Source organism: Oncorhynchus kisutch, linkage group LG6, assembly GCF_002021735.2.
Source record: "Oncorhynchus kisutch isolate 150728-3 linkage group LG6, Okis_V2, whole genome shotgun sequence".
Taxonomy (NCBI): Eukaryota; Metazoa; Chordata; class Actinopteri; order Salmoniformes; family Salmonidae; genus Oncorhynchus; species Oncorhynchus kisutch.
Window position 1 is genome coordinate 27,999,451 of NC_034179.2, and position 27,092 is coordinate 28,026,542.

General features: G+C 40.1%; 1 protein-coding gene across 1 annotated transcript in view; it reads left to right on the top strand.

Annotated features, from left to right (window-relative positions):
* The window catches only part of LOC109892602 (teneurin-1), a 223,541-nt gene that overhangs the window by 132,732 nt on the left and 63,717 nt on the right, over window positions 1–27,092 (top strand). Inside the window, exons 11-15 of the mRNA XM_020485263.2 lie at window positions 1,463–1,663; window positions 5,312–5,497; window positions 6,964–6,990; window positions 19,820–19,966; window positions 24,893–25,109. Coding sequence (XP_020340852.1) covers window positions 1,463–1,663; window positions 5,312–5,497; window positions 6,964–6,990; window positions 19,820–19,966; window positions 24,893–25,109 — 778 coding nt within the window. The remainder of the gene's footprint in view (window positions 1–1,462; window positions 1,664–5,311; window positions 5,498–6,963; window positions 6,991–19,819; window positions 19,967–24,892; window positions 25,110–27,092) is intronic.

The window sequence follows — 27,092 nt, forward strand, 5'->3', positions numbered from 1 at the left end:
TACCTACCCTACCTACCCATAGAGGAAAGATGTGATGGGGATGTTTTGTGGCAGTACCTACCCTACCTACCCATAGAGGAAAGATGTGATGGGGATGTTTTGTGGCAGTACCTACCCTACCTACCCATAGAGGAAAGTTGTGATGGGGATGTTTTGTGTCAGAACCTACCCTATCTACCCATAGAGGAAAGGTGTGATGGGGATGTTTTATGTCAGTACCTACCAATATAGGAAGGTGTGACGGGAATGTTTTGTGGCAGTACCTACCCTACCTACCCATAGAGGAAAGGTGTGATGGGGATGTTTTATGTCAGTACCTACCAATATAGGAAGGTGTGACGGGAATGTTTTGTGGCAGTACCTACCCTACCTACCCATAGAGGAAAGATGTGATGGGGATGTTTTGTGGCAGTACCTACCCTACCTACCCATAGAGGAAAGATGTGATGGGGATGTTTTGTGGCAGTACCTACCCTGCCTACCCATAGAGGAAAGTTGTGATGGGGATGTTTTGTGTCAGAACCTACCCTACCTACCCATAGAGGAAAGATGTGATGGGGATGTTTTGTGGCAGTACCTACCCTGCCTACCCATAGAGGAAAGTTGTGATGGGGATGTTTTGTGTCAGAACCTACCCTACCTACCCATAGAGGAAAGGTGTGATGGGGATGTTTTGTGTCAGAACCTACCCTACCTACCCATAGAGGAAAGATGTGATGGGGATGTTTTGTGTCAGAACCTACCCTACCTACCCATAGAGGAAATATGTGATGGGGATGTTTTGTGTCACTACCTACCCGTAGACGAATGGTATGAATAGGATGTTTTATGTCAGAATCTATCCTTAGAGGAAAGATGTGATGGGGATGTTTTGTGGCAGTACCTACCCTGCCTACCCATAGAGGAAAGTTGTGATGGGGATGTTTTGTGTCAGAACCTACCCTACCTACCCATAGAGGAAAGGTGTGATGGGGATGTTTTGTGTCAGAACCTACCCTACCTACCCATAGAGGAAAGATGTGATGGGGATGTTTTGTGTCAGAACCTACCCTACCTACCCATAGAGGAAATATGTGATGGGGATGTTTTGTGTCACTACCTACCCGTAGACGAATGGTATGAATAGGATGTTTTATGTCAGAATCTATCCTTAGAGGAAAGATGTGATGGGGATGTTTTGTGTCACTACCTACCCGTAGACGAATGGTATGAATAGGATGTTTTATGTCAGAATCTATCCTTAGAGGAAAGATGTGATGGGGATGTTTCATGTCAGTGCCTACTCATAGGAGAAAGGAAATCCAGAAGAAACAATTATTCAAACAATATACAGATGTTCAGGGAGGGATGTGAAATATTTACTCTTTCTCTCTCGCTACTCTCTCCTGCTCTCTTTTTCACTCTATCACGCTCCCTCCATCTACCCCCTCTCTCTCTCACTTCCCTTTTTATGCATGGCCAGTGGACTGCCTGGACCCTCAGTGTTCTGGCCATGGTGTTTGTGTGAAGGGGGAGTGCCTTTGTTCTCCGGGGTGGGGAGGCCCAGACTGTGAGAGTCCCCTGCCAGCGTGCCAGGAGCAGTGTTCAGGCCATGGGAACTACCTGCCAGATTCTGGCACCTGTACCTGTGATTCCAGCTGGACAGGCTCCGACTGCTCCACCGGTGAGTACAAGAACCATGACGTACACTACTGTTCAAAAGTTTATGGTCACTTAGAAATGTCCTTGTTTTTTTGTCCATTAAAATAACATCAAATCGATCAGAAATACAGTGTAGACATTGTTTATGTTGTAAAAGACTATTGTAGCTGGAAACGGCAGATGTTTAATGGAATATCTCCATAGGCGTACTGAGGCCGATTATCAGCAACCATCACTCCTGGTTCCAATGGCACTTTGTGTTAGCTAATCCAAGTTTATCATTTTAAAGGGCTAATTGATCATTAGAAAACCCAATTATGTTAGCACAGCTGAAAACTGTTGTCCTGATTAAAGAAGCAATGAAACTGGCCTTCTTTAGACTAGTTGAGTATCTGGAGCATCAGCATTTGTGGGTTCGATTACAGGCACAAAATGGCCAGAAACAAATAACTTTCTTCTGAAACTCGTCAGTCTATTCTTGTTCTGAGAAATTAAGGCTATTCCATGCGAGAAATTGCCAAGAAACTGAAGATCTCGTACAACGCTGTGTACTACTCCCTTCACAGAACAGCGCAAACTGTCTCTAACCAGAATAGAGAAACAAGTGTGAGACCCCGGTGCACAACTGAGCAAGAGGACAGGAGTGATGGAACACAGGAGTGATGGTTGTTGATAATGGGCCTCTGTACGCCTATGTAGATATTCCATTAAAAATCATCTGTTTCCAGCTACAATAGTAATTTACAACATTAACAATGTCTACACTGTATTTCTGATCAATTTGATGTTATTTTAATGGACAAAGAATGTGCTTTTCTTTCAAAAACAAGAACATTTCTAAGTGACCCCAAACCTTTGAATGGTAGTGTATACACAACTTACGTACATGCAGAGTCATATATAGGGATGAATATTACAAATGTCTCTATCGATATACTGTGTGGTTATTCCTACATACAGATACACACCCTTGAATACAGTGCTTTCAGACTCTTACCGCACATTAACAATTCACATCCTTAGAAAGGGCTGTAGTGACTTGTGAACGGAGTTGGAAAGTCCATTCCCAGACTCTTAGAGGGGAGCCTTTGGAGATTAATCACATCCTTAACCTCCCATAAAAGGTTTAAATGTAGTCAAGCCCCTACTGTTGGTTTCTGTCTGGCTGTGATTTAGATTACGTTTTCTGGACATGACGCTAACTTTTGGTCTTACCTTTGACTGAGTGACACAGACCCTGGCCAATGTGTTTTTCTGCTTGTAATCTGCCAGCTCCTAGCAGAAGCAGAACTTCACACACCCAGCAGTCTATCAGACAACTGAGCAATCATTTCTCTGACATGCTGTGTGTAAATTGGACTACGCACCATGGCTACCATCTAAGCCACTTCTTGTTTCTTTATCAATACTTGCATATCTTTTGGTGGGAGTCATGAAATTGATGCATACTAATGCTAGTTTATAAATTCTTCCTTTTTTAATATGCCTCCTCCAGGGAACAATAATGCCATGGTTAGGATTCATCCCGAGATATGCTCATTTGTACAATTTTAATCTGTTATTTTTAGCATACTGTTGGTGTTATCTGTTCATCAGCTTTTCGTATTTGAATTTAGGTCACCTTTCTGGCTGTTTATACAGAACAAATTAAAGTTATCTTCACTGCACTCACTTGTTAGTACACTGAGACACTTGAAAAAGTAGAAAATGTCTTTGCATTTAATTTCAGTCTGTCTCTTGTTGAATTCGTGGCAAACAGCTCTCTTACTGAAATGTTGAATTCATTTGTTTGAGTCAGAGGACATTGATAATGAGGGTTGCCACCAACGACTATGGTTCTTACTGATAGCAAACAGCGTTGACACAGTGGTTGTAGGAACGTCTCAGAGAAGCTGTGTGAGCCTCGAAGAAAATCATGACATTTCATGTGAAAACATGTGTTTTTGGAATACTTCACGTGATCACATGGTTTCACATATGTAGTTTCATGTTATCACTTTCATTTCACATAAGATAATGTGATCACATGAAAACATGTCTTTTTGGAACACTTCACATGTTCACGTGAAATGCAATGCATTTTTCTTTCCATAAGGGAGATGATGCTGGATATTTGTTTGTATAGTTTGTCATCTTTGTCTGAAAGTTGTTGTTTTTGTTTTGTTCAGCCAGTGATACAGATGTAGATCTCATGTAGCAGCCAGATCACAAAGGATATCAGATTCTTCAGTAGCCCAGGGCCAGGTTTACAGATTAGCTGCCTGCTGCTATAGCTGCCACACAACACAACAACACACACCCTACTGCTGGTGTCCCCGCTTATGGAGAGGGATGGAAACCGTGCCAACGATATTATGGAAGCATCCATCCTTTAGAATATAGGGTGCCTGTCATATACATTTTTCCTCATCTTCATATTATTAATGGTTCTCTTCCTTGAGTCAAGTAGTGCTACATGCCAAGCCTTTATTAAAGTTGGGTGAAAAACCTGAGAGGTGGGCTGCATATTAAGACATTCCTCAAAAGGCAAAGTAATCCCTCATTCTTCATTATTTTTCCTATCAATTGTGTTTTCAGTGATGGCCAAAGGGGAAAACAGCTCATGTGGAGGCTATTTCACTTTCCAATGAATTGAATCTTGGAGCATTGTGGTGCCTCGGTTTCCGTAACCATGAAAGAATTGTGCATTCACTCAACCCACACTTTTTTCCAGCCTTCCAAAGCAAAGTTCAGGTTTTCTATCCAAAAGTGAAAATTGATTTTATGTTCACTCAAGTGTATGTAGAATTACTTGTAATGTTGACTGTGTGTGACTGCACTGACAATTTCATTACTATGGAGTAGACATACTGTAACCTCACTGTAAGACAGTGAATTATATCTATCAATGTGCAGTATTTGGTTTTTAAAACAGAAATATAAAGGCATTGAAGATAATGCCAACATTCAACCGTTATTATTAAATAGTTTTAGATGGAAAACATGTTGAATTCTATTGCAAGCAGATGCATAGAGAAGATGGATTAAATGTCATATGCTTAATGGTAGAAAAATCGAGATTAATAAAATGCAAATTGAGTTGTTATGGCATGATTAAATATGATGTATATTTAAATGGGAATGCCTTTTCCATGTGTGGGGATAAGTGGCCTTTCTGCGCCAGCAGCTCTTTCTTCTCCCTGCTGATTGGCTACTTGCTGATAGGATGGACAGTACTCTCCATATTCTGCTGAAATTATTCATTGAATACCATTAAACCTCTAAAACTTTAAGCATTGAATGTATTATAACTGCACCTGCAGCACTCTACATAGAAAGTATTGCCTGTTCTGTATTATAACAAACATTTTCCAATTCCTATTCAAAATTAAAGTTTCAAATCATAAGTATGTAGAGTAGAGATACCATTAGAATAAAAATGGTAATGGGTTTTCATTATATTCCTTTTTAAAATATTCCTTTTTTAGTTATATTAGATGAACTAGCAAGACAAGATGAGTGCAGAAATGAGTCTAGGATCCTGAATTAATTCGTAGGAAATGATCACATGTATTTTGGGAGCAATGATGCAGCTGACCTTTGACATGTCCATCTGGCCGATGTAGAGGTGTACTGTCTGTTGCCAAGTGCAGTAAGACCCCTGCCGGTCTCTCTCTCTGTCCGTGTGCAGAGGTGTGTCCGGTGCCCTGCAGTGCCCACAGTGTGTGTGTGGGAGGGAAGTGCCAGTGTGAGGAGGGCTGGGAGGGGCCAGGCTGTGACCTGCAGGCCTGCCACCCCCGCTGCCAGGAACATGGCCAGTGTAAGAACGGACAGTGTGAGTGCCACCCCGGCTGGGAGGGAGAACACTGCAGCATCGGTGAGTCTCACCCCCGCCCCCCTCGGACTGACACTACCACAGGAGGTTAATACACAGAGCATGTAACGTGACTCTAGTAGCTATTGTTCTCTTTAGGGGCATAGGGGCTGATTTACTGTACCTAGGTTTTAACATGTTGTGGCATTGGGACTATAAGGTTCTATATGTAAAGCATAGTTCTGAGATATTGAGAATCAAAATCTCAGAACAGTTTTGTAGTGAATTCTTCTTGCATAACCCATTAAGGTCCTCACCGTAACGGTACCTAAAGTGCAGAATATCAAAATCCTGAGACATTTGTAAATCTTTTTTCTTTAGGGGGTGCCATCGCAGATAGAACCTTATGGCTGAGTCCAGATTTAAATTCCGTCTGTATTTGTTTTGTCTTGTGATTGGATTGCAGAAAAAGCCTTATAGCGCTAAATTCAAATGGATTTATGCAGATAGAACTTTCTAGTTTTCTTCATCCAAAATGTACTTCGCAGACATATGAAGAACCATCTGAAGATCCATTATATGTGACTAACAAATGTTTGACAAAAATGTCAGAGAGAACGTTATAGTCCCGAGGTCGTAATGTCTTAATCTGGGCCACGCTTTACTAATGTTGGTTTTTTTGTACTAATGAAAGATGTGTGAACCACAGATTTTTGCAGATACAAATCAACGAATATGTAATCCATGTGCGTGCATATCACCACACATGTTAAATACAGTAGCAGTTTAGCAGACCATTCTCAGCCAATCATCCATCTGCTGTATAATATAGACTTGCAGTTGTCAGATGGAACCCATGAGTCCTTCTTGCCTGGTCCTTCACTCAGTCTGCTAGAAGAGAACAGATGAAACACTGGTACCAAACCTTAAGAGGGAGGGTCACATGTTACCATGTGTCTTAGAGCCACTGGCTGGGGTTCAAGTGATGTCAGTGCCCTGCCTGTCAGTTATACAATTTATCCACTTCATTGTCGTTATTTGAGAATGAAATATCAGAGTCACAATGGTTGGTTGCCGCCAGGCAAATTTTCCATCAGCCATGCCCTCCTCCCTAGAGTGGAGGCATTTTTCTTTCTCTTGCAACTGAATAATTTGCTCACCAAGTTCGAACGCACTCAATTAATGTGGATACACCTTGATAGAACACTGCAGTTTGTCATCTGGGACTAATGGAATTGGGTTTTGCCAAGTGACTGAAAAGCACATTTTGTAAAAGAACCAGAAAACTTCAGAAATGCAAGAAAACACTCCTTTGAAATCCTTCTTCTTGCCTTTAGAGATGGGGAATTGGAGATGGGCTCTGTGTCTCTGTGGATGTGTGAATCAAACCATAAAGCTTAGCTCCTGGCACATTAATAGGCTGTAATTATCTCTTCATGTGCCCTGGTGCTAGCATATATCTTTGAGGCTCAGTAATCTAATCTCAAACACTTTTTTCTTTCTTCCTTTTATCTTCATGTGGTATATAGCGTATTACCTGGATCTCGTTGTTAAAGGTAAGATGCGCTCTCATTCTTTAGGATTGAATTGTTTCATAGCAGCAGGGGTTTTAAAAGGTATTCCTGTACTACCACCAAAGCACATTTATTGAGATGTTAATTAATTCTAAGGAGAAAGTACGATGCCCAAAGCAATGGCAGAACATTCACTATTTTCAATTTATGTAAGATAGAATATAACAAAATACACTCCCCTATGTATTTACTTGGACAGTGAAGTTAAAACTTTTAATTTGGCTCTATACTCCAGAATTTTGTGTTTAAGGTCAAATGTACAGAATGTAACCTTTAATTTGAGGGTATTTTGAGAATATCTATTTTACCGTTTATAAATGAAAGCACTTTATGTATGTAGTCCCCCCATTTAAGATGTCATAACTATTAGGACAAATTCACTTATAGTGTATAAATTTACTAAGACGTTTAGTATTTGCTCCCATATTCCTTGCATGCCATGACTACGTCAAGCTTGTGACTACACAGTTCTTTCATGCATTTGCAGTTTGGGTTGTGTTTTAGATTATGTGGTGCCAATAGAAATTAATGGTAAATACTGTGTGGTTCCATTTTAGGGTCACTTTTATTGTAAATAAGAATATAATATGTTTCTGAACACTTCATTAATGTGGATGCTACTATGATTACGGATATTCATGAATGAATTGTGAATAATGATGAGTTCGAAAGTTAGAGGCATAAATATCATACCCCCCAAAAATGCTAACCTCCCTTGTTACTGGTAATAGTGAGAGGTTAGCATGTTTTGGTGGCTTGATCTTTAACCCTTTCAGTCCCGAGACACCAGCAAAAATTGTATTTTCATTTAATCTGACTTTTATTTATCTGCATGTCCAGCCCTTATATTTAGGCTCACAATGAAGTGTTTAACCATTTTATTTTTAGGACAATTTGACATAAACAGTTGCATTCATTAGTTTTATTGACAACAAAAAAAGTCTGCCAGAGCAAAAAAATTATAAAAATGAATTGATATCAATGCTGTAAAAACAGAAATGGTTTGCTTAGTGGGAAATGAATATCCAACTAGTCAATTACAACTGTGTGGAATTTGTGACAGCGACTATGTGAGCTTATTACAGTATTATAGACACCTTGTCCTGGGACTTCCTATGATCTTCTACGTAAATTAACCCCTTACCTTCTAACAACTCGGCTCAAAGTTCTGTACCCAATCTTCAAGGAGAATAGATTAAAAGGGCAGCATGTAGCTCTCGTAGACGATAAACTGTATATTGCTAGCCATAGTAGGGATTGAAATAATATTTGTTTTTTAAAGTAGAAAAGCAATAAAATTAAACAATTGTTAAATAAACTACAACTACTCTATAGCATTCAAGATAGGGAATGTTGTAAAATAATTATTGAACTATTTTAGAAATGGATAAGACGGCATCTGATGTATTTATTTGTTTATTGTCCTGTCCCCAACCCTATACCCTAGACACCCACCTGAGCGACCCATACACTAAAGAGAAGTCCTTATCTGTTTTATGGGCTTACTGTAAGTTGCCTATATGCAGCCAAAACAGAAAAAGGAATGTGGACAACGACCTACTGGAGCAGCACAGAGCCCTCAAGATTTTAAGCCTGCCTGGCAGGGTTGGTCCTACAAAGCCAGAGCCCCCTGATGGGAGAGCATAATATACAAGGAAATTATCAAAGCTACTAATGAGAACCTTGACGACCTTGTACCTAGCTGGTGGTGATTCCGGTGGGGTACCCCCACCCTGGCAGTGGCTGTGCTGGTTACACTGGCTGCAGTAACCAATGGGGAGGGGGTCACACTCGGAAAACAGGGGGCATATTATTTTGACCATGGTGGCACAGAGATGCTTGGGGAAATGGTCACAACGGGGGAACAGTGTGAGTGTGTTTCAAGGGAAGGGGGTGTATCTGATCTCAATCACCTAGGACTTGACAATGGTTAATCAAATCTTCCAATTTTTGCACATTTTGGTCAATGTCAGTACTTTTTAATGGTACATTTCCAAACATGCAGTACCAGTCAAAAGTTTGGACATACCTACTCATTCAAGGGTTTTTCTTTTTTTAAACTATTTCCTACATTGTAGAATAATAGTAAATACATCAAAACGATGAAATAACACATATGGAATCACGTAGAAAGCAAAAAAGTGTGAAAAAAAAAATGTAGATTCTTCAAAGTAGCCATCCTTTGCATTGATGACAGGTTTGGACACTCTTGGCATTCCCTCAACCAGCTTTATGAGGTAGTCACCTGGAATGCATTTCAATTAACAGGTTTGCCTTGTTCAAAGTTAATTTGTGGGATTTCTTTCCTTTGTAATGCTTTACGCTTCGAACACACCGACTGCGTCATTGCGTTTTGATAAACCAGAAGTACATTCAGAAAGTAGCAAAATGTGAATGTTGAATTTTTGTTGCACACATATCCAGTAAAAAAAATGTGGGATAACATAATAAAAACAGTTTGACTGGAGAATTTATTTTAAAAAATGTATTCATTTATTTACCAAGTATATTGTTTATTCGATGACATCCACAAATGAATTGTGAGAGCCTATAATATAATTTTGCAAAATGCAATAATAAATAGTCAAGATAGCAGAGTAGGCTCTCTCAACAATGAGACCAACGTTGAGGAAGGTGGTCTTGATCGCGCTGTTGGGCCGGGACCAACCCCCCCGAAAGCACTGGTCTGTGTGGGTCCAGAGATGGTTAGAGCCCCGAAAGCAGGCAGGGGAGTTCCACCGTCTCATTCAAGAGCTTCGACTGTTTGGAGAGAAATTCCGAAGTTACTTTTGTCTGGACTGAAGCCAGTTCGATCACCTGCTCCAGATGGTTGGAGCCAGGATCGCCAGGATGGATATCAACTACCTGGAGTCCATCAGCCCAGTTGAACGCCTGCCGATTTGTCTCCGGTAAGCTAAATTCTAAATTTTTAAAGCCTTTGATACCATAATTGACTGATATTTGATACATTTTTTTATGTGCAACCTAGCTAGCTAAAGGGCTCTGTAGTTAATAGTCCCTATTTGACATCAGATGTACTTTTACAGAATTTTCATTAGGACTATAACTTTTCCCAAAGTTGGTTTATAATCCTCTTTTAATTATGCAATGTTACCAAATGAAAAGAAAGTTGAGGTGCCTTCTGCCCTGATGAAGGTAGGCTAGTCTTCTCCAGGACCCATTGTTATTCAAGACAGTTACAGTCATTCATTACATTCTTATTGGACTCACATACACTCTTAGAAAAAAAGGTTCCTTAAGTTTTCCCCATAGGATAACACTTTTTGGTTCCAGGTATAACCCTTTGGGGAAAAGGTTATACATGGAATCCAATAGAGTTCTACTTGGAACTAAAATAGTTCTACCTGGAACCAAAAAGAGTTCTTCAAAGGGTTCCCCTATGGGGACAGCCGGAGAACCCTTTTAAGTAGATAGTACCATTCTTTCTAAGAGTAGAGTTGGCCTGGGCTACAGTTTATTGATATAGTCATAGACTGAATTGTACTGTTTCAAGGCATTGTTAATGATGGTTGATGAGTATTACAATAAACAGTAATGAGGTAGCTATCTGAGTAGATATAATATGTGGGTGGAATTGAAGTTACACACAACATTGATCATTATTTTGAATTATATTTCAGATTCTTGGTGACAGGGGACACCTACAGGACCATCGGATTCAGCTTCCGAGTTGGATGGTCCACGGTGGTAGGCATTGTCCCCTCTGTGGCACAAGCCATTTTGGACTGTCTGGTTGGTGAATACATGCCAGTCCCCAAGGAGGAAGACTAAAAACAGTTTGACTGGAGAATTTATTTTAAAAAATGTATTCATTTATTTACCAAGTATATTGTTTATTCGATGACATCCACAAATGAATTGTGAGAGCCTATAATATAATTTTGCAAAATGCAATAATAAATAGTCAAGATAGCAGAGTAGGCTCTCTCAACAATGAGACCAACGTTGAGGAAGGTGGTCTTGATCGCGCTGTTGGGCCGGGACCAACCCCCCCGAAAGCACTGGTCTGTGTGGGTCCAGAGATGGTTAGAGCCCCGAAAGCAGGCAGGGGAGTTCCACCGTCTCATTCAAGAGCTTCGACTGTTTGGAGAGAAATTCCGAAGTTACTTTTGTCTGGACTGAAGCCAGTTCGATCACCTGCTCCAGATGGTTGGAGCCAGGATCGCCAGGATGGATATCAACTACCTGGAGTCCATCAGCCCAGTTGAACGCCTGCCGATTTGTCTCCGGTAAGCTAAATTCTAAATTTTTAAAGCCTTTGATACCATAATTGACTGATATTTGATACATTTTTTTATGTGCAACCTAGCTAGCTAAAGGGCTCTGTAGTTAATAGTCCCTATTTGACATCAGATGTACTTTTACAGAATTTTCATTAGGACTATAACTTTTCCCAAAGTTGGTTTATAATCCTCTTTTAATTATGCAATGTTACCAAATGAAAAGAAAGTTGAGGTGCCTTCTGCCCTGATGAAGGTAGGCTAGTCTTCTCCAGGACCCATTGTTATTCAAGACAGTTACAGTCATTCATTACATTCTTATTGGACTCACATACACTCTTAGAAAAAAAGGTTCCTTAAGTTTTCCCCATAGGATAACACTTTTTGGTTCCAGGTATAACCCTTTGGGGAAAAGGTTATACATGGAATCCAATAGAGTTCTACTTGGAACTAAAATAGTTCTACCTGGAACCAAAAAGAGTTCTTCAAAGGGTTCCCCTATGGGGACAGCCGGAGAACCCTTTTAAGTAGATAGTACCATTCTTTCTAAGAGTAGAGTTGGCCTGGGCTACAGTTTATTGATATAGTCATAGACTGAATTGTACTGTTTCAAGGCATTGTTAATGATGGTTGATGAGTATTACAATAAACAGTAATGAGGTAGCTATCTGAGTAGATATAATATGTGGGTGGAATTGAAGTTACACACAACATTGATCATTATTTTGAATTATATTTCAGATTCTTGGTGACAGGGGACACCTACAGGACCATCGGATTCAGCTTCCGAGTTGGATGGTCCACGGTGGTAGGCATTGTCCCCTCTGTGGCACAAGCCATTTTGGACTGTCTGGTTGGTGAATACATGCCAGTCCCCAAGGAGGAAGACTAGAGGGCCATCGTTGCCGAGTTCCTGGAGAGATGGAAATTGACGGGAAACATATAGTAATCCAGACTCCACCATGCTCGGGTTCACAATTCTCCAACTACAAGGGTACATATTAATTTGTACTCTTGGCTGTAGTAGATGCCATCTACTGTTTCCGTGTTGTCGATGTTGGTGCTTAGGGCAAGGGAAGTGATGGCGGGACCTTCTGGGACTCACCCTGGAGATTCCACCACCTGCATCACTTCCTGGGGCTGAAGACCTGGGACCTGTTCCCCACGTCTTCATCAGCGACGAGGCCTTCCCTTTAAGACCCAACCTCATGAGGCCCTACGCGGGACGCCAGCTGCCATTGCCAAAGCCTGTAAGGATCTTTAACAAATGACTGTCCAGGGCAAGTTTAGTTGTTGAATGTGCCTTTGGGATTCTGGCAGCCCGGTGGAGAATGTATCAGAGAGTGCTTGGTCTCAGCCCCTCAAATGTCGATGCCTGCGTGAAGGCCACATGTGTTCTCCACAACTACCTGCAGAGGTCATTCCAGGAGCCGCTCCGGGTGGAGATGGGCACGCCAAATGGTCATCTACCTGATGTCACCAGGGCAGGTGCCAACAACGCCCCAAGACAGGCACTCCAGGTGAGGGAGAAGCTGACCACTTTCTTCTCATCGCCAGCAGGTGAAGTCCCATGTCAGCAGCGTGGAGTGAAACAGCTCTTTTAAGAGCCTCCTAACACCAAGGTTATTTTAAGAACCATCCACCATTGTCCATAAAATAGCATTTTTCCCCCAGATTATTTTATGTATCATTGTCTCTCTTCATTTGGAAGTTAAATTTAAGTGAAATTTGGGAGTAAAGACCATACCTTAACCCCTTCCCTCTCCCATTAACATCAGTATTATACACACCTGGCATGGTACATCAGGTGAGCAGGAGCACTAATTAAAGTTATACGACATACAGTTAGTATGATAACAAAGGGAAAGGGTAACCTAGGGTCCATACAAATAGTACAGTTTACCGCCATGTTCACTGGCCTGACAAAATACAGGTGGAAAAGAAACGAATTAGGAAGAGAATGTGTTTTTACATTCATCTTGTCTTAGATCTGCAAAGGTATAGGGAAGAAATACGCAGATTAAGTCTAAATGAGATATTAATGAACAAATGAAACAACTGACTATGAAAACATTATACTTTAATAAGTATTCAAGTACAGGAAAGAACATGACAGGTATGTGTGTTGTAAAAATGTAAAAAATAAAAAAATTATTGAAAGAGGTGTGTGTGTGTGTACGTGCGTGTAAAAATAAGAAAATGAATGTGTAACCTGTAATCTGTAAGAGAACAACAAGAGCATGTATTTTTGGCACAATTGCAGACAGACACAGGGACTACTTATAAAGCCTAGACGTAGTTGGAGAACTTCAGACATGGCAATAAAGAGAGAGAGGGCAGGGCGCTTGGAGATCTGAGGTACAGAGAGGAGTGGAGGAGAGGTGTGTGTGTGTCTCTGTCTCTGAAAAAAATAAAATAATGTGTAGCCATAACACAGCTAAACAAACAAATGGCCCCTGGATGTCATGGACCAGTCGATGGAACATAACTTCACAAAAAGTTTCAACACCCTGTTTTTCAAGTGGTTTTAAATTAAATACATACAGTGGGGCAAAAAAAGTATTTAGTCAGCCACCAATTGTGCAAGTTCTCCCACTTAAAAAAGATGAGAGAGGCCTGTAATTTTCATCATAGGTACACTTCAACGATGACAGACAAAATGAGAAAACAAATCCAGAAAATCACATGGTAGGATTTTTTATGAATTTATTTGCAAATTATGGTGGATTATAAGTATTTGGTCAATAACAAAAGTTTATCTCAATACTTTGTTATATACCCTTTGTTGGCAATGACAGAGGTCAAACGTTTTCTGTAAGTCTTCACAAGGTTTTCCCACAATGTTGCTGGTATTTTGGCACATTCCTCCATGCAGATCTCCTGGGGTACAGTAGTATCTACCATTTCTATTACTATTCATCTGACATACACACTCACACTCTTTCAAACATGATTATTTGGGCAAGTTATCAGGGGTAGTAACTAGCATAATTTATATTACTATTTTTTCACACACACACACACACACACACACACACACACACACACACACACACACACACACACACACACACACACACACACACACACACACACACACACACAGCTCATTGGCTAGGTTAGCAAGCTAGGTTAGCTAGCTAGCTCACTAGCCACGTCTAGCACAAGCTCACTACTAAACTGACCTGGCAATCCTACTATTGTGGACACTTGTCCCCAAGCAGCATTTTTTGTGTTCATGTCCCTGTAGCTGTCAGCAGTTGTGTCAAAAAGACACGATTTTGAGGATACTGTGAAAATGATCATCTCCTCCATGTGTCCAACCGCATGCAACCATCTGCAAAAGATACCTGCATCAGTATAGTTGCCTAGCTGCGCAAAATGTTATGCAGCAGTGATGCAATGACACAGTTGGTGTGTTCGACGCGTTAGAGCCAATCAGTTAGTTGTGTTGTGACAAGGTAGGGGTGGTATACAGAAGATAGCCCTATTTGGTAAAATACCAAGTCCATATTATGGCAAGAACACCTCAAATAACCAAAGAGAAACAACAGTCTATCATTACTTTAAGACATGAAGGTCAGTCAATCCGGAAAATTTCAAAAACTTTGAACGTTTTTTCAAATGCAGTGGCAAAAACCATCAAGCTGTATGATGAAACTGTCTCTCATGATGATTGCCACAGGAAAGGAAGACCCAGAGTTACCTCCCCTGCAGAGGATACGTTCATTAGAGTTACCAGCCTCAGAAATTACAGCCCAAATAAATGCTTCACAGATTCACAGTTCAAGTAACAGACACATCACAACATTAACTGTTAATGAATCAGGCCTTCATGGTCAAATTGCTGCAAAGAAACCCCTACTAAAGGACACCAATAAGAAGAAGTGATTTGCTTGGGCCAAGAAACATGAGCAATGGACATTAGACTGGTGGAAATCTGTCTTTGGCCTGATGAGTCCAAATTTTTAGATTTTTGGTTCCAATCTCTGTGTCTTTGTGAGATGCAGAGTAGGTGAACAGATTATCTCTGCATGTGTGGTTCCCACCGTGAAGCATGGAGGAGGAGGTGTGATGGTGTGGAGGTGCATTGCTAGTGACACTGTCTGTTATTTATTTAGAATGGCTACCACAGCATTCTGCATCGATACACCATCCCATCTGGTTTGTGCTTAGTGGGACTATCATTTGTTTTTCAAAAGGACAATGACCCAACACACCTTCAGGGTGTGTAAGGGCTATTTGACCAAGAAGGAGAGTGATTGGGTGCTGCATCAGATGACCTGGCCTCCACAATCACCCGACCTCAACCCAATTGAGTAGGTTTGGGATGAGTTGGACCGCAGAGTGAATGAAAAGCAGCCAATAAGTGCTCAGAATATGTGGGAACTCCTTCAAGACTGTTAGAAAAGCATTCCAGGTGAAGCTGGCTGAGAGAATGCCAAGAGTGTGCAAAGCTGTCATCAAAGCAAAAGGTGGCTACTAATCTCAAATATAAAATATTTTGGTTACTACATGATTCCGTATGTGTTATTTATTGTACAACATAGAAAATTGTACAAATAAAGAAAAACCCTTGAATGAGTAGATGTGTCCAAACTTTTGACTGGTACTCTATATTATGTAAATAGATTTGAAACGTGTATCTCATTATGGTAATTGGTGAAATAAGTATAACCAGTTTGTAATGGTTTAGCAGATAATAAGAAAAGATTAACAATATTGACCTGGCTTAAAGAGAAGGATTATAATATCTATTGTTTACAGGAAACTCATTCAACAATTTTAGATGAAGTTGTGCGGAAAAGGAGGGGGGGGGGTCGAAATTGGGCGGGGGGGGTGCGAAATTTGCTTCTCCCATGGGCAAAGAAACAAAAAGGGGTGATGATATTAATTAACAGTAATTTTGATCCTAATGTGCAAATTTTACAAACAGATCCGCAAAGTAGATGGATTATATTAAATATGTTATTGGATATGGCTCATTAACCTTTACGGACCAATAATGATGATCCACATTTCTTTGAAAATACATATACTGAATTATCAACCCTACAAGTAATACAAGACTCTATTATTATGGTGGGAGATTATAATACTGTTTTAAATACCCCAATGGACAGTAAAGGAAATCACACTACAAACTATCACCCTCATGCTCTTAAGGAAATTGTGAATGTCATGGATATATTGGAACTAGTGGATATATGGAGGCTTAAATATCCTGACCTAGTGAGATATACATGGCGGAGGCTCAATCAAGCTAGTCGTCTTGACTACTTTCTTGTGGCATTCTCGTTGGCACCAAAAGTTTAAAAAGTGTTGATAGGTGACAGAATGCAGTCGGACCATCAGATAATTGGCATATACATTACTCTAACTGAATTTAATCAAAGCCTATTGGATGATAACTTGTTTTTAACTAGGACAGAGGTATTTATAATCGAATTTTTCCAACATAACATAGGTACAACAGATCCCCTTGCAAAGTACTTTAAGCACATGTTTTTGTTTCTGTCTCCTCCATCTCCTCTAACCGAAGCTAATTGTATGGATTTGTTTTATTAATAATGTAAAACAAACATCTGTACAGAAAGACTCATGTGAAGGCCAAATTACAGCGGAGGAACAGAAAGACTCATGTGAAGGCCAAATTACAGCGGAGGTACTTCTTGATTTAATTAAAGCCTTTAAGTCCGGGAAAATTCCAGGGCTGGATGGCATACCAGTTACGATTTACCAAACTTGTTTAGATATACTCAGAGGACCGTTATTAGCATGTTTTATCCACTCCTATGTAAATGGTAGATTATCAGAGGGTCTGATTTCATTATTACTGAAACAGGATATTGGTAAATATTGGAGGCCCCTTACACTTCAGTGTTGTGACGTAAAAATTCTAGCAAGATGTATAGCGCATAGAATTTAAAAGGTACAGTATTGTCGGATATTATTCATTCTAATCAGACAGGTTTTTTACATGGACGATACTTTGGAGATAATATTAGACAAGTACTGGAAACAATAGAACACTATGAAAAATCTGGGAAACCAGTCCTGCTATTCATACAGTAGTTGACTTTGAAAAGGCTTTTGATAAAGTACGATTGGAGTTTATATATAAATGCCTGGAACATTTGGAGAATCTCTTATAAAATGGGTTAAAGTCATGTATAGTAACCCTACTGTAGGTGTAAAATATGAAATAATTGCTACTCAGAAAGTTGTCAAGAGGAGTAAAACAAGGTTGTACACTTTCGGCATATCTATTTATTATGGCCATCGGAATGTTATCTATTAAAATCAGATCCAACAATAATATCAAGGGATTAGAAATCCAGGGCTTAAAAACAAAGATGTCATTGTACGCTGATGATTCATGTTTTATTCTAAATCCACAATTTAGATCCCTGCACAGTCTCATAAAATATCTAGATACTTTTTCTAACCTCTCTGGATTACAACCAAATTATGATAAATGTACTATATTGCATATTGGATCATTGGAACTTTTACATTTGGAACTTTTACACTACCGTGTAGTTGGTTATGATGGTTATGTGGAGATACTCGGTATACATATCCCTAAATAAATAAATGATCTCACTCCAAAACATTTTTATAGAAAGTTAGCAAAAATAGATAAGATCCTGCTACCATGGAAAGAAAAATGCCTATCTATTTGTCGAAAAAGAACCCTGATTAACTCTTTAATCTTATTCCAGTTTACCTATTTGCTTATGGTCTTGCCTATACCTAGCTAACAGTCATTTAAATTATATGAGAAAAAATATTCCATTTTATTTGGAACGGCAAACCGGACAAAATTAAACGAGCCTATTTATAAAATAAATATGAATTCGGAGGGCAGAAATTATGAAATATTAAAGATTTAGACCTTTCACTAAAGGCTTCAAAACAACGCCAGATTCGAACCAATAGAATGTTATATATATATGGGGGATACAACCTTCCCAGCTCTGCAGATTTTGCTGCAAAGAAACAGAATCATTAGATCATTTGTTTTGGTACTGCCCATTATGTAGCTTGTTTTTAGTCACAGGTTCAGGAATGGCTGAAGAATTGCAACATTTATCTGGAGCTAACTCTGCAGATAGAACTGCTGGGTGATCTGAAAAGTCATAGTCAATCGATCAATAATATAATGATACTTTTAGCAAAAAAAAATATTTTTAATTTACAATCTGTAGAAATGATGAGAATAGAAAGGTTCAGAACTTTTGTGAATCATCACAGCACAGTTGAAAACTATATGGCAAATAGATATCCAATATGGATGGTGTTAAGAGATAGATGGGAGGGTTTGAATGGAGCTGAAGGTTGGGAATAATAACAGCTAATAATAACAAGATAAATGTAAAACATACATTGTCTGTAAAACGTATATAGGTTCAGAACTTTTGTCAAAGAAGTAGATGGGAGGTTGAGGTTAGAGGAAGGACATGAGTAAAAACATACCAAATATAACTATTGTAAAATAGACTGTGCCCATAAAATGTATATAGTATGTATAAGCTGGAAGTAGAAGCCTAAGCGTTGTTGTTCACTAATTTGGAAGTGATGCAGACAATTACATTGATGGAAGCTACAATCTATCGGCAATATTTAAGCTGACCTAACCCCCCCCCCCACCAAAAGACTTGAGAGTCTCAGCTTTTCATAGATATATTTTTAAAGTTTGAATCTCAAACCATTCTGACTCTACAGACGTTTTTGTGAAAAGAAAGACAGCCCAGGCCCCTTCGGGATCCTCCCTTGTCTCACACACCACCCTAGCTCAGCCCCCGTTAATCACACAGACGAATGGTTGGTACCAACGTATGCAGAATAAATATTAAAATCTATGGGTGTAACCAGAAGTCAGTAGCTCAAACACACAATGTTTAAGAGGGGTTAGAAGTTCAAAATCACACCAGCACAACGGTGGGATTCACTGGGTTGAGGATCTATAACTTTCTAACTCATCATTATTCACAATTCATTCATGATTATCCGTAATCATGGTATGTAGTGTTCAGAAACACTTCTATTCTTATTTACAATAAAGTGACACCACACGTTATTTACTATAGATTTTTATTGGGCACTACATAATATGAAACACAATCAAAACAAACTGCAAATGCATGCAAAAGGTTTGTAGAGTCACACGCTTGAGTCACAAGTGAATTTGTCCAAATACTTGACACCTTCAAATTGAGGGACTGAATACGTAAAGTGTATGTATTTCTAAACGATAAAACAGATATTTATGAAAATACACTCAAATAAAAGGTGACATTCTGTACTGTCGCCTCATAAAACATTTGATCTCAAATCCAAAATTCTGGAGAGTAGAGACAAATTAAAAGTTTTAGCTTCACTGTCAAAATAAATACGTAGGGGAGTGTATGTAGCAAATGTTCTCGAATGGCCAGACATCTGGATTTTATGTAAATTAAAAGAGAGCAGCATCTGTCCCCACCTCCTTAATCATGAGGAATGACCCGTTGTTTCTGACAGTGTTCTGATACACAGACTGTCTGTCTTCTCTCCCTTTCTCCATCCAGACGGCTGTCCAGGCCTGTGCAATGGCCACGGTCGCTGCACCCTGGAACAGAGCGGGTGGCACTGTGTGTGCCAGGCGGGCTGGAGCGGCATGGGATGCAATGTCGTCATGGAGACAGAGTGTGATGACAACACTGACAACGACAGAGGTAAGGTCCCTGTGGATGGTGGCCTGTCTGTGACTCAATAATGATTAATGACTTGACCTCCAGTGCCGGTGAAGGTCAGGATGAGGAAATATTTAGGACTCCACTTCTCCTTCCCTCCATCTGAGCCAACGAGCCTTTTCATTTCCTTTTTGTTTTCCTTTTGTTAGATTCTCACTACAATAGTTGCCATGACTCTCAGACCAAGGGGACCTCTAGGTTTTCTCTCAGTAATTTGCTGATGGTGTGCTGCCTGTTGCTTGGCTCCTCTGAGGATTCATTCTTGAGCATAGCCCCTAGTGTTCCAGTGAACAGGGAACCAGATATGAGGCTTTGGAGCTCGGGTTCAATGCCCGTGTCTTTGAGGGAAACGTAAAAGATGGAGAAAAAGGCCATTTGTAAAAGCAAGGGGTAACCTAGTTGTTCACTGACTTACATGACATGTTATTGTTGTTTCAAAGTTAAAAAAGAGAAAGTCAAGTTTACAATTATGTAATATGAAGTGTAAAACATGGTCGCGTAATGTAGTAATTACTGTAGTTTGGTAAAAAATACAAATTGTGATTGACAGATTACAAAACATACTGCTTCTGTTTAGGCACCACATCTCATCGAGTGCATGAGTCAGCTTCTTAATTGAAATGTCCCTCTGTATATGAGGTGTACATTGGCTACACTAGACTGCATCTAGTTCTTTTGTATGTGGCAAAGGAGATAAAAGCATAATACAGTTGCTGTACAGTCAAGCTACCATCTGGAAACAGGGATGTGGTTGGAGCGTGAACTCCTTTTTCTTATGAGTTTATGATGATACAACATGAGGTGTAATATGTATAAATGAAGAGTCATTATGAGATCATTTAAAGTGACAGGCTCCAAAATATACTGATTCTGTTTGAGCACTATGTCTCATCCAATTCCACTACATGGGTCAGATGTTTAATTAAAATGTACATCTTTATATAAGGTGTAAATTAGCTACATTAGACTGCATCTAGTTCCTTTAAACATGCAGACAGGAGGCTGCGTTTACACAGGCAGCCCAATTCTGATCTTTTTTCGAGTAATTGTTCTTTTCAACAATTAGATCAGCTCTGAAAAAATATTAGATGTGAAAAGAGCTGATGTGATTGGTCGAAAGAGCAATTCGTGGAAAAAAGATCAGAATTGGGCTGCCAGTTAAAACATAGCCAAAGTGTCAGAGAAGGTAAGAGCATAATATTGTGCACAGTCTCTACAGTCTAGCTAGTGTCTGAAAAACAGGGAGATGTGGATTTGAGCGTGAATTCTTTTACCTCACCCACTCCTCAGGGTTTCCCGGCTCTGGCTGCTTTTACCATTACCTCTTACCTTGACAGTGTTAAGTCAGATCCTAGGAAGCTTCTAGATTGAAGCAAAACATGCTTCTTGACTTTATCAAGTCTTCATTCTTTGCTAATTTTCACAGTTTCTTTAGCCGTGTTAGTGTGCGTTCCCCTGTGTGTGCCTGTGCGTGTGATAAGGCAGGCATGTGCAGCGTGATGTTAGTGTATCTTTGTTTTGTTTGTGTTGATCCTAAATCATGCACTGTATTTTCTTTCCTCACCCAATACTATAGAAAATAAAATCACGTTCAGTTCAGTGATGTGCGGCAGCCTGGGCAGTAAACGTTCACTCTGTCATTCTACAACCTAATTGAGTGCTATTCACGGCAGCTATGACTCTCCCTTCAAAGATGATACCTCCGCATTGTGTGTGAGTTCTTATGACTGATGGGAATCTTGGATGATGTACATTCATTTTGGCCCTCCTTTGATGTAGAGGGAAATTGTAGGAGGCTCAAATTGGCCCGACACTCCAACAAAGGAGGAGGAAATAATCACCCCATGCCAATTACTTTCTCAAGCCAATATATATACATCACAACCCCAGAACATATTCCTATTTTCATCTCATCTCAACTCCATTAGAAATGCCATTTATATTCCAAATGAGGCCTCATTGGAGGCATTGTTTGAAAAAACTAAATGGCAAATGATCACCTGAAAAAGAGCAGTGATTAAGAGAAAAGATAATGACTTTTCCAACCAGCTGTAAATGAGTTGCTATAACCACAAATTAACATCCAGCCTTCATTATGAACATGGTGGCTGTGCACTGCTGATGCACTATGCTTTGTTTTACTTTTGCAGCTGTGGAGTACATTAATTATACAACAATAGATCCAAAACATGGACAGCAATTCTCCCCAAAATAAATGTTTTCTTCATTATTTCATTGCATTGTTTATTTGTTGATTATCTAAGTATTGTTTATGGCTGAGCACCAGGCCTCGAATTTCCCAGGGGCCATGACTGTTGCTTCCCCCTTGTGTGGCTGTAATGCCCCCTAAATAAATCCATGCCTCGTGGCCGTTGTGCCCTTGGGCTGAATATAATCATTATAATTCCCTTCTCCCTGCTGCCAATCGCCATGCTCCGAATCACCTCTCACTCACTTGGCTCTCTCAGATATCTCAGATACCGTCACGTGATCGCATCCTTCTCACAGGCATCGCAGCTGCGAAGTAGGCTACAAGTGAAGACTGACACATAGGGAATGTTGCGGCTTTCATATTGAAGATGTTAGAAGAACTGTCTACATTTACTTTTCATCAGCCAACAAGATGAGTAGGCCTAACGAACAGCAAAATCACTAGCCTATGTCAATCTACTATCCCCCATAGTAGAAAAGATTAGCAATTATCTTGGTCTGCTTGTCCTTCCTTCAAAAGTGCACAGCAAAATGTGAGCGGTTTCATATGACAGAGATGAAAATATCATTCAGAAATGTAGAAGGAGGGAAGATCTAAAGATTCAACAACTAGCATGGGTTGTTAATATGACTAGGATTATGTATTTTGCTGCTCGGCAATGAAAGAATGTGGACAACATGATAGTTGCTAATAATCCCCTTAACATTATGGTCAGAACATGGTGAAACATGCCTCATAAAATGACAAAAACTTCCAGGTTTTAATAAACAATTACATTTATGGTTAAATAGTTTCAAAATGTTGATTGCCTCTGCTCAGATTGCAAGGTGGGTGATGTTGCAGTGCTCAGCAGATACTGACCTTTCTCTCCTATCTGAATGAACATGCCTCAAGTATGTCGACAGAATCAAGCATTTAGACATTAATAATGATGCTACTTTAAATTTGTCAAACATGACTGGCGTTTAGCCTATATATAGAGTATGTAATTAAAAGTCTCATTAAAGTTTGGCTACATTTTCAGGCGCCTCCCTCATGTCAGCATCGGTCTGGACATGAGGCTGTAGCCAGTAGCATAATATCACCTACACTTCGACATGTAGGCAAATTTTTTAGTTACATATGCAATTTTATTGGCTATTGTCACGTATACTCTCTCTCGGGCCTCTAGGTCACCAGACTGCTAATTATTACGCACACCTGTCACCATCGTCACGTGCACCCGCGCTTATTGACACTCACCTGGACTCCATCACCTCCTTGATTACCTGCCCTATTTATGTCACATTATGTTTCTGTATCTGTTTCATGTCGGTGCGCTGTTCGTGTTTCTTGTTTTGTTCATGTTCGTTTATTTATTAAATATATTCACTCACTGAACTTGCTTCCCGACTCTCAGCGTACATCGTTACAGCTATTTTGGTTAATGGCCTTGGTGCCCTGGCAGATTCAGCAACTCTTGAAGGCCAAATGGCCTTGCCCCTAAAATCACGAAATTCCAGGCCTGGTGGGCACAGTGCCTCCCTTACTTTGGCAATCCAGCACTGAATGGGGATATTATGGCTCTCGGCCCAGTAGCTATGCTGTTGTGTTAGCCAGTAGTTTACTGAATTTAAGCTTGTCAATTTTATTTGGCACATATTGTATCATTACACCTTGTTACATTATGTTAATATAGTTACTATCTTATTACATTACCTTAGTATAGTTCCTGCCTTATTATATTCTGTAAACATACTTACTGTTACACTTTATTCTGAATTAATTCCACACATGCACTTATATTTGCCATCTCTAATATAAGTAACCACACTTTTAAAACGTGTTATGAGAAAGAATGTTTACATATCGCGGAAGGTATGTACAAAAGACCAAGAGACATTATTCTGCTTTTAATTACCAATGCAATTTTGCTGTGATGAATGTCAGCATTCACTTAAGCACTACTGAAACTGGCTGTGTGAGAGGAGTCTATGGATTTAATGGAACCAACGCGCTGCCTTTGCTCAGACCCACATTGTATTAGACATTAAAGAGAACATAGTTAGGAAGGCACTATATTGCAATTATAGAGCGGCAAGTAAGTGCAGTATACATGTACTGTATTGAGACTGTATAAATCAGAAGTGCGTTTTGCTCCTTGTCAGAAATGATCTAGATCAGGGGTCTCCAACCTTTTCTAGCATGAGAGCTACTTTTAAATTATGAAACATGTCGTGAGCTACTCATAATTTTTTCCTAGCTTTCAAATAGGCACTATCTATATTTTCCTGAATTCTGTTTTTTTCCACTTCAGGTTTTCACTCTCAAAATGACAATTATTCATTGAAGTGGAGATGCTGATGAATAACAATATATCTAGCTGCTAGATATATTGTTATTCATCAGTATTATTATTCATCAGTATCTCCACGTTTTTCAAGTTTAAATCATCACAGCAAAGACATCTTGATTACTGTGTGTTAAAGGCTCAATAGGGTGGAGTGGATGTACTCCCACTTAGGAGAAACATTATCGATTTATTCTATATCATTTGGAAATTTGATGTACAGTTTCAAACCACTTGAGAGATTTTATCTCAATTTCACATGGTCCTCTGTGCTTTGAATGTTATTCAACCCACCTGTATTACATTGTGAGCCTGAGATACAGTGTAGACTTAGCTGTGATGATGTTGTGTTATTGTGTTGTTGTAGATGGCCTGACGGACTGTGTGGACCCGGACTGCTGCCAGCAGTCAAGCTGTCACAGTGGGCCTCTGTGCCAGGGCTCCCCGGACCCCCTGGACCTGATCCAGCAGAGCCAGACCCCCTTCGCCTCGCTCCTCTCACGCCTCTTCTATGACCGTGTCCACTTCCTGGTTGGGAAGGACAGCACCCATGTCTTCCCTGGAGACATCCCATTCGACAGCAGGTAGAGTATATTATAGATAGTTTGCAGGGATGAACAGAAATAGCTCTTATACTGTAGAATTGCACTGAACAAACATATAAATACAATATCTAAAGTTTTGGTCCCATGTTTCATGAGCTGAAATAAAAGATTGACGAAATTGTCCATACACACAAAGAGCTTCTTTCTCTCCAATTTTGCACATACATTTGTTTACATTCCTGTTAGTTAGCATTTCTTCTTTAGTAAGATAATCCTTCCACCTGACAGGTGTGGCATATCAAGAAGCTGATTAAACAGCATGATCATTACACAGGTGCCCCTTGTCCTGCGGACAATAAAAGGCCACACTAAAATGTCCCACAACACAATGTCACAGATGTCTCTCAAGTTTTAAGGAAGCGTGCAATTGGTATGCTGAATGCAGGAATGTCCACCAGAGCTCTTGCCGGAGAATTTAATGTTCATTTCTCTACCATAAGCCGCCTCCAACATCTTTTTAGAGAATTTGGCATGTAACCACGCCAGCCCAGGACCTCTACATCCCGCTTCTTCACCTGCTGGATGGTCTCAGACCAGCCACCCAGACAGGTGATGAAACTGTGGGTTTCTACAACCGAATAATTTCTGCACAAACTATCAGAAACCGTCTAAGGGAAACTTATCTGCGTGCTCGTCGTCCTCACCAGGGTCTTGACCTGACTGCAGTTCGTCATCGTAACCGACTTCAGTGGGCAAATGCTCACCTTTGATGGCCACTGGCACATTGGAGAAGTGTGCTCTTTACGAATTACTCCTGGTTTCAACTGTACCTGGGCAGATGGCAGACAGCATTTTGCTGCAGTTTGCTGATGTCAACAGTGTGAACAGTGTGCCCCATGGTGGGGCGTTATGGTATGGGCAAGCATAAGCTACGGACAACGAACACAATTGAATTTTATCAATCGCAATTTGAATGCACAGAGGTACCATGATGAGATCCTGAGGCCCATTATCGTGCTATTCATCCCCCTCCATCACCTCATGTTTCAGCATGGTAATGTAGGGCCCCATGTCGCAAGGATCTATACACAATTCCTGGAATCTGAACATGTCCCAGATCTGCCATGGCCTGCATACTTACCAGACATATCACCCATTGAGAATGTTTGGGATGCTCTGGACCGACGTGTACAACAGTGTGTTCCAGTTCCTGCCAAAATCCAGCAACTTTGCACAGCCATTGAAGAGAGGTGGAACAATATTCCACAGCCCACAATTAACAGCCTGATCAACTCTATGCAATGTAAATGGTGGTCACACCAGATACTGACTGGTTTTCAGATCCATGCTTCTACCTTTTTTAAAGTATCCCCATAGTTTTAAAGTATTCCCAGTCATGTGAAATCCATAGATTAGAGCCTAATTTATTTATTTTATTTGACTGATTTCCTTATATCAGGTATTCCCAAACTGGGGTACGCGCAATGCAATCGGGGTACACCAAATAAAACATGTGATTCACATTCTTCACATTTTCAAACAGTACATTTATCATTTCCAGCGGGGCTATACATTTGGGTGAGTTTTTTCCTCGCCTGAGTAGCCTCTTTTCACTGCCAAAAATAAAATTGAACCATCTAGTGTTCAGCGAAATAACAACACAATGTCAAATACAGGTAGCCTAGTCAAATAATTAACATCAAATCACATTAACCGTTACTCTCTCGCAGGAAACATTCACTCTTACAGAGACATTTAGAAACAAAACATGACCATTTGAAAAATTAGCCATGAGAGTTTTTTGAGCGAGAATAAAGGTGACTTTCGAGTAGTAAGACATGTATAATAGCAACAGATACCGTTAGTAAGAAGGGGCTTGAAGCGTCTTATATGGTGAGCTACCAAGTGGCTAGGACAGGTAAGCCCCATACTATTGTGTAGGACTTAATTCTTCCTGCTGCCGCGGATATAGCCAGGACAATGCTGGGGGATAAGGCCAAAAAAACTGGCACAGCTCCTGGT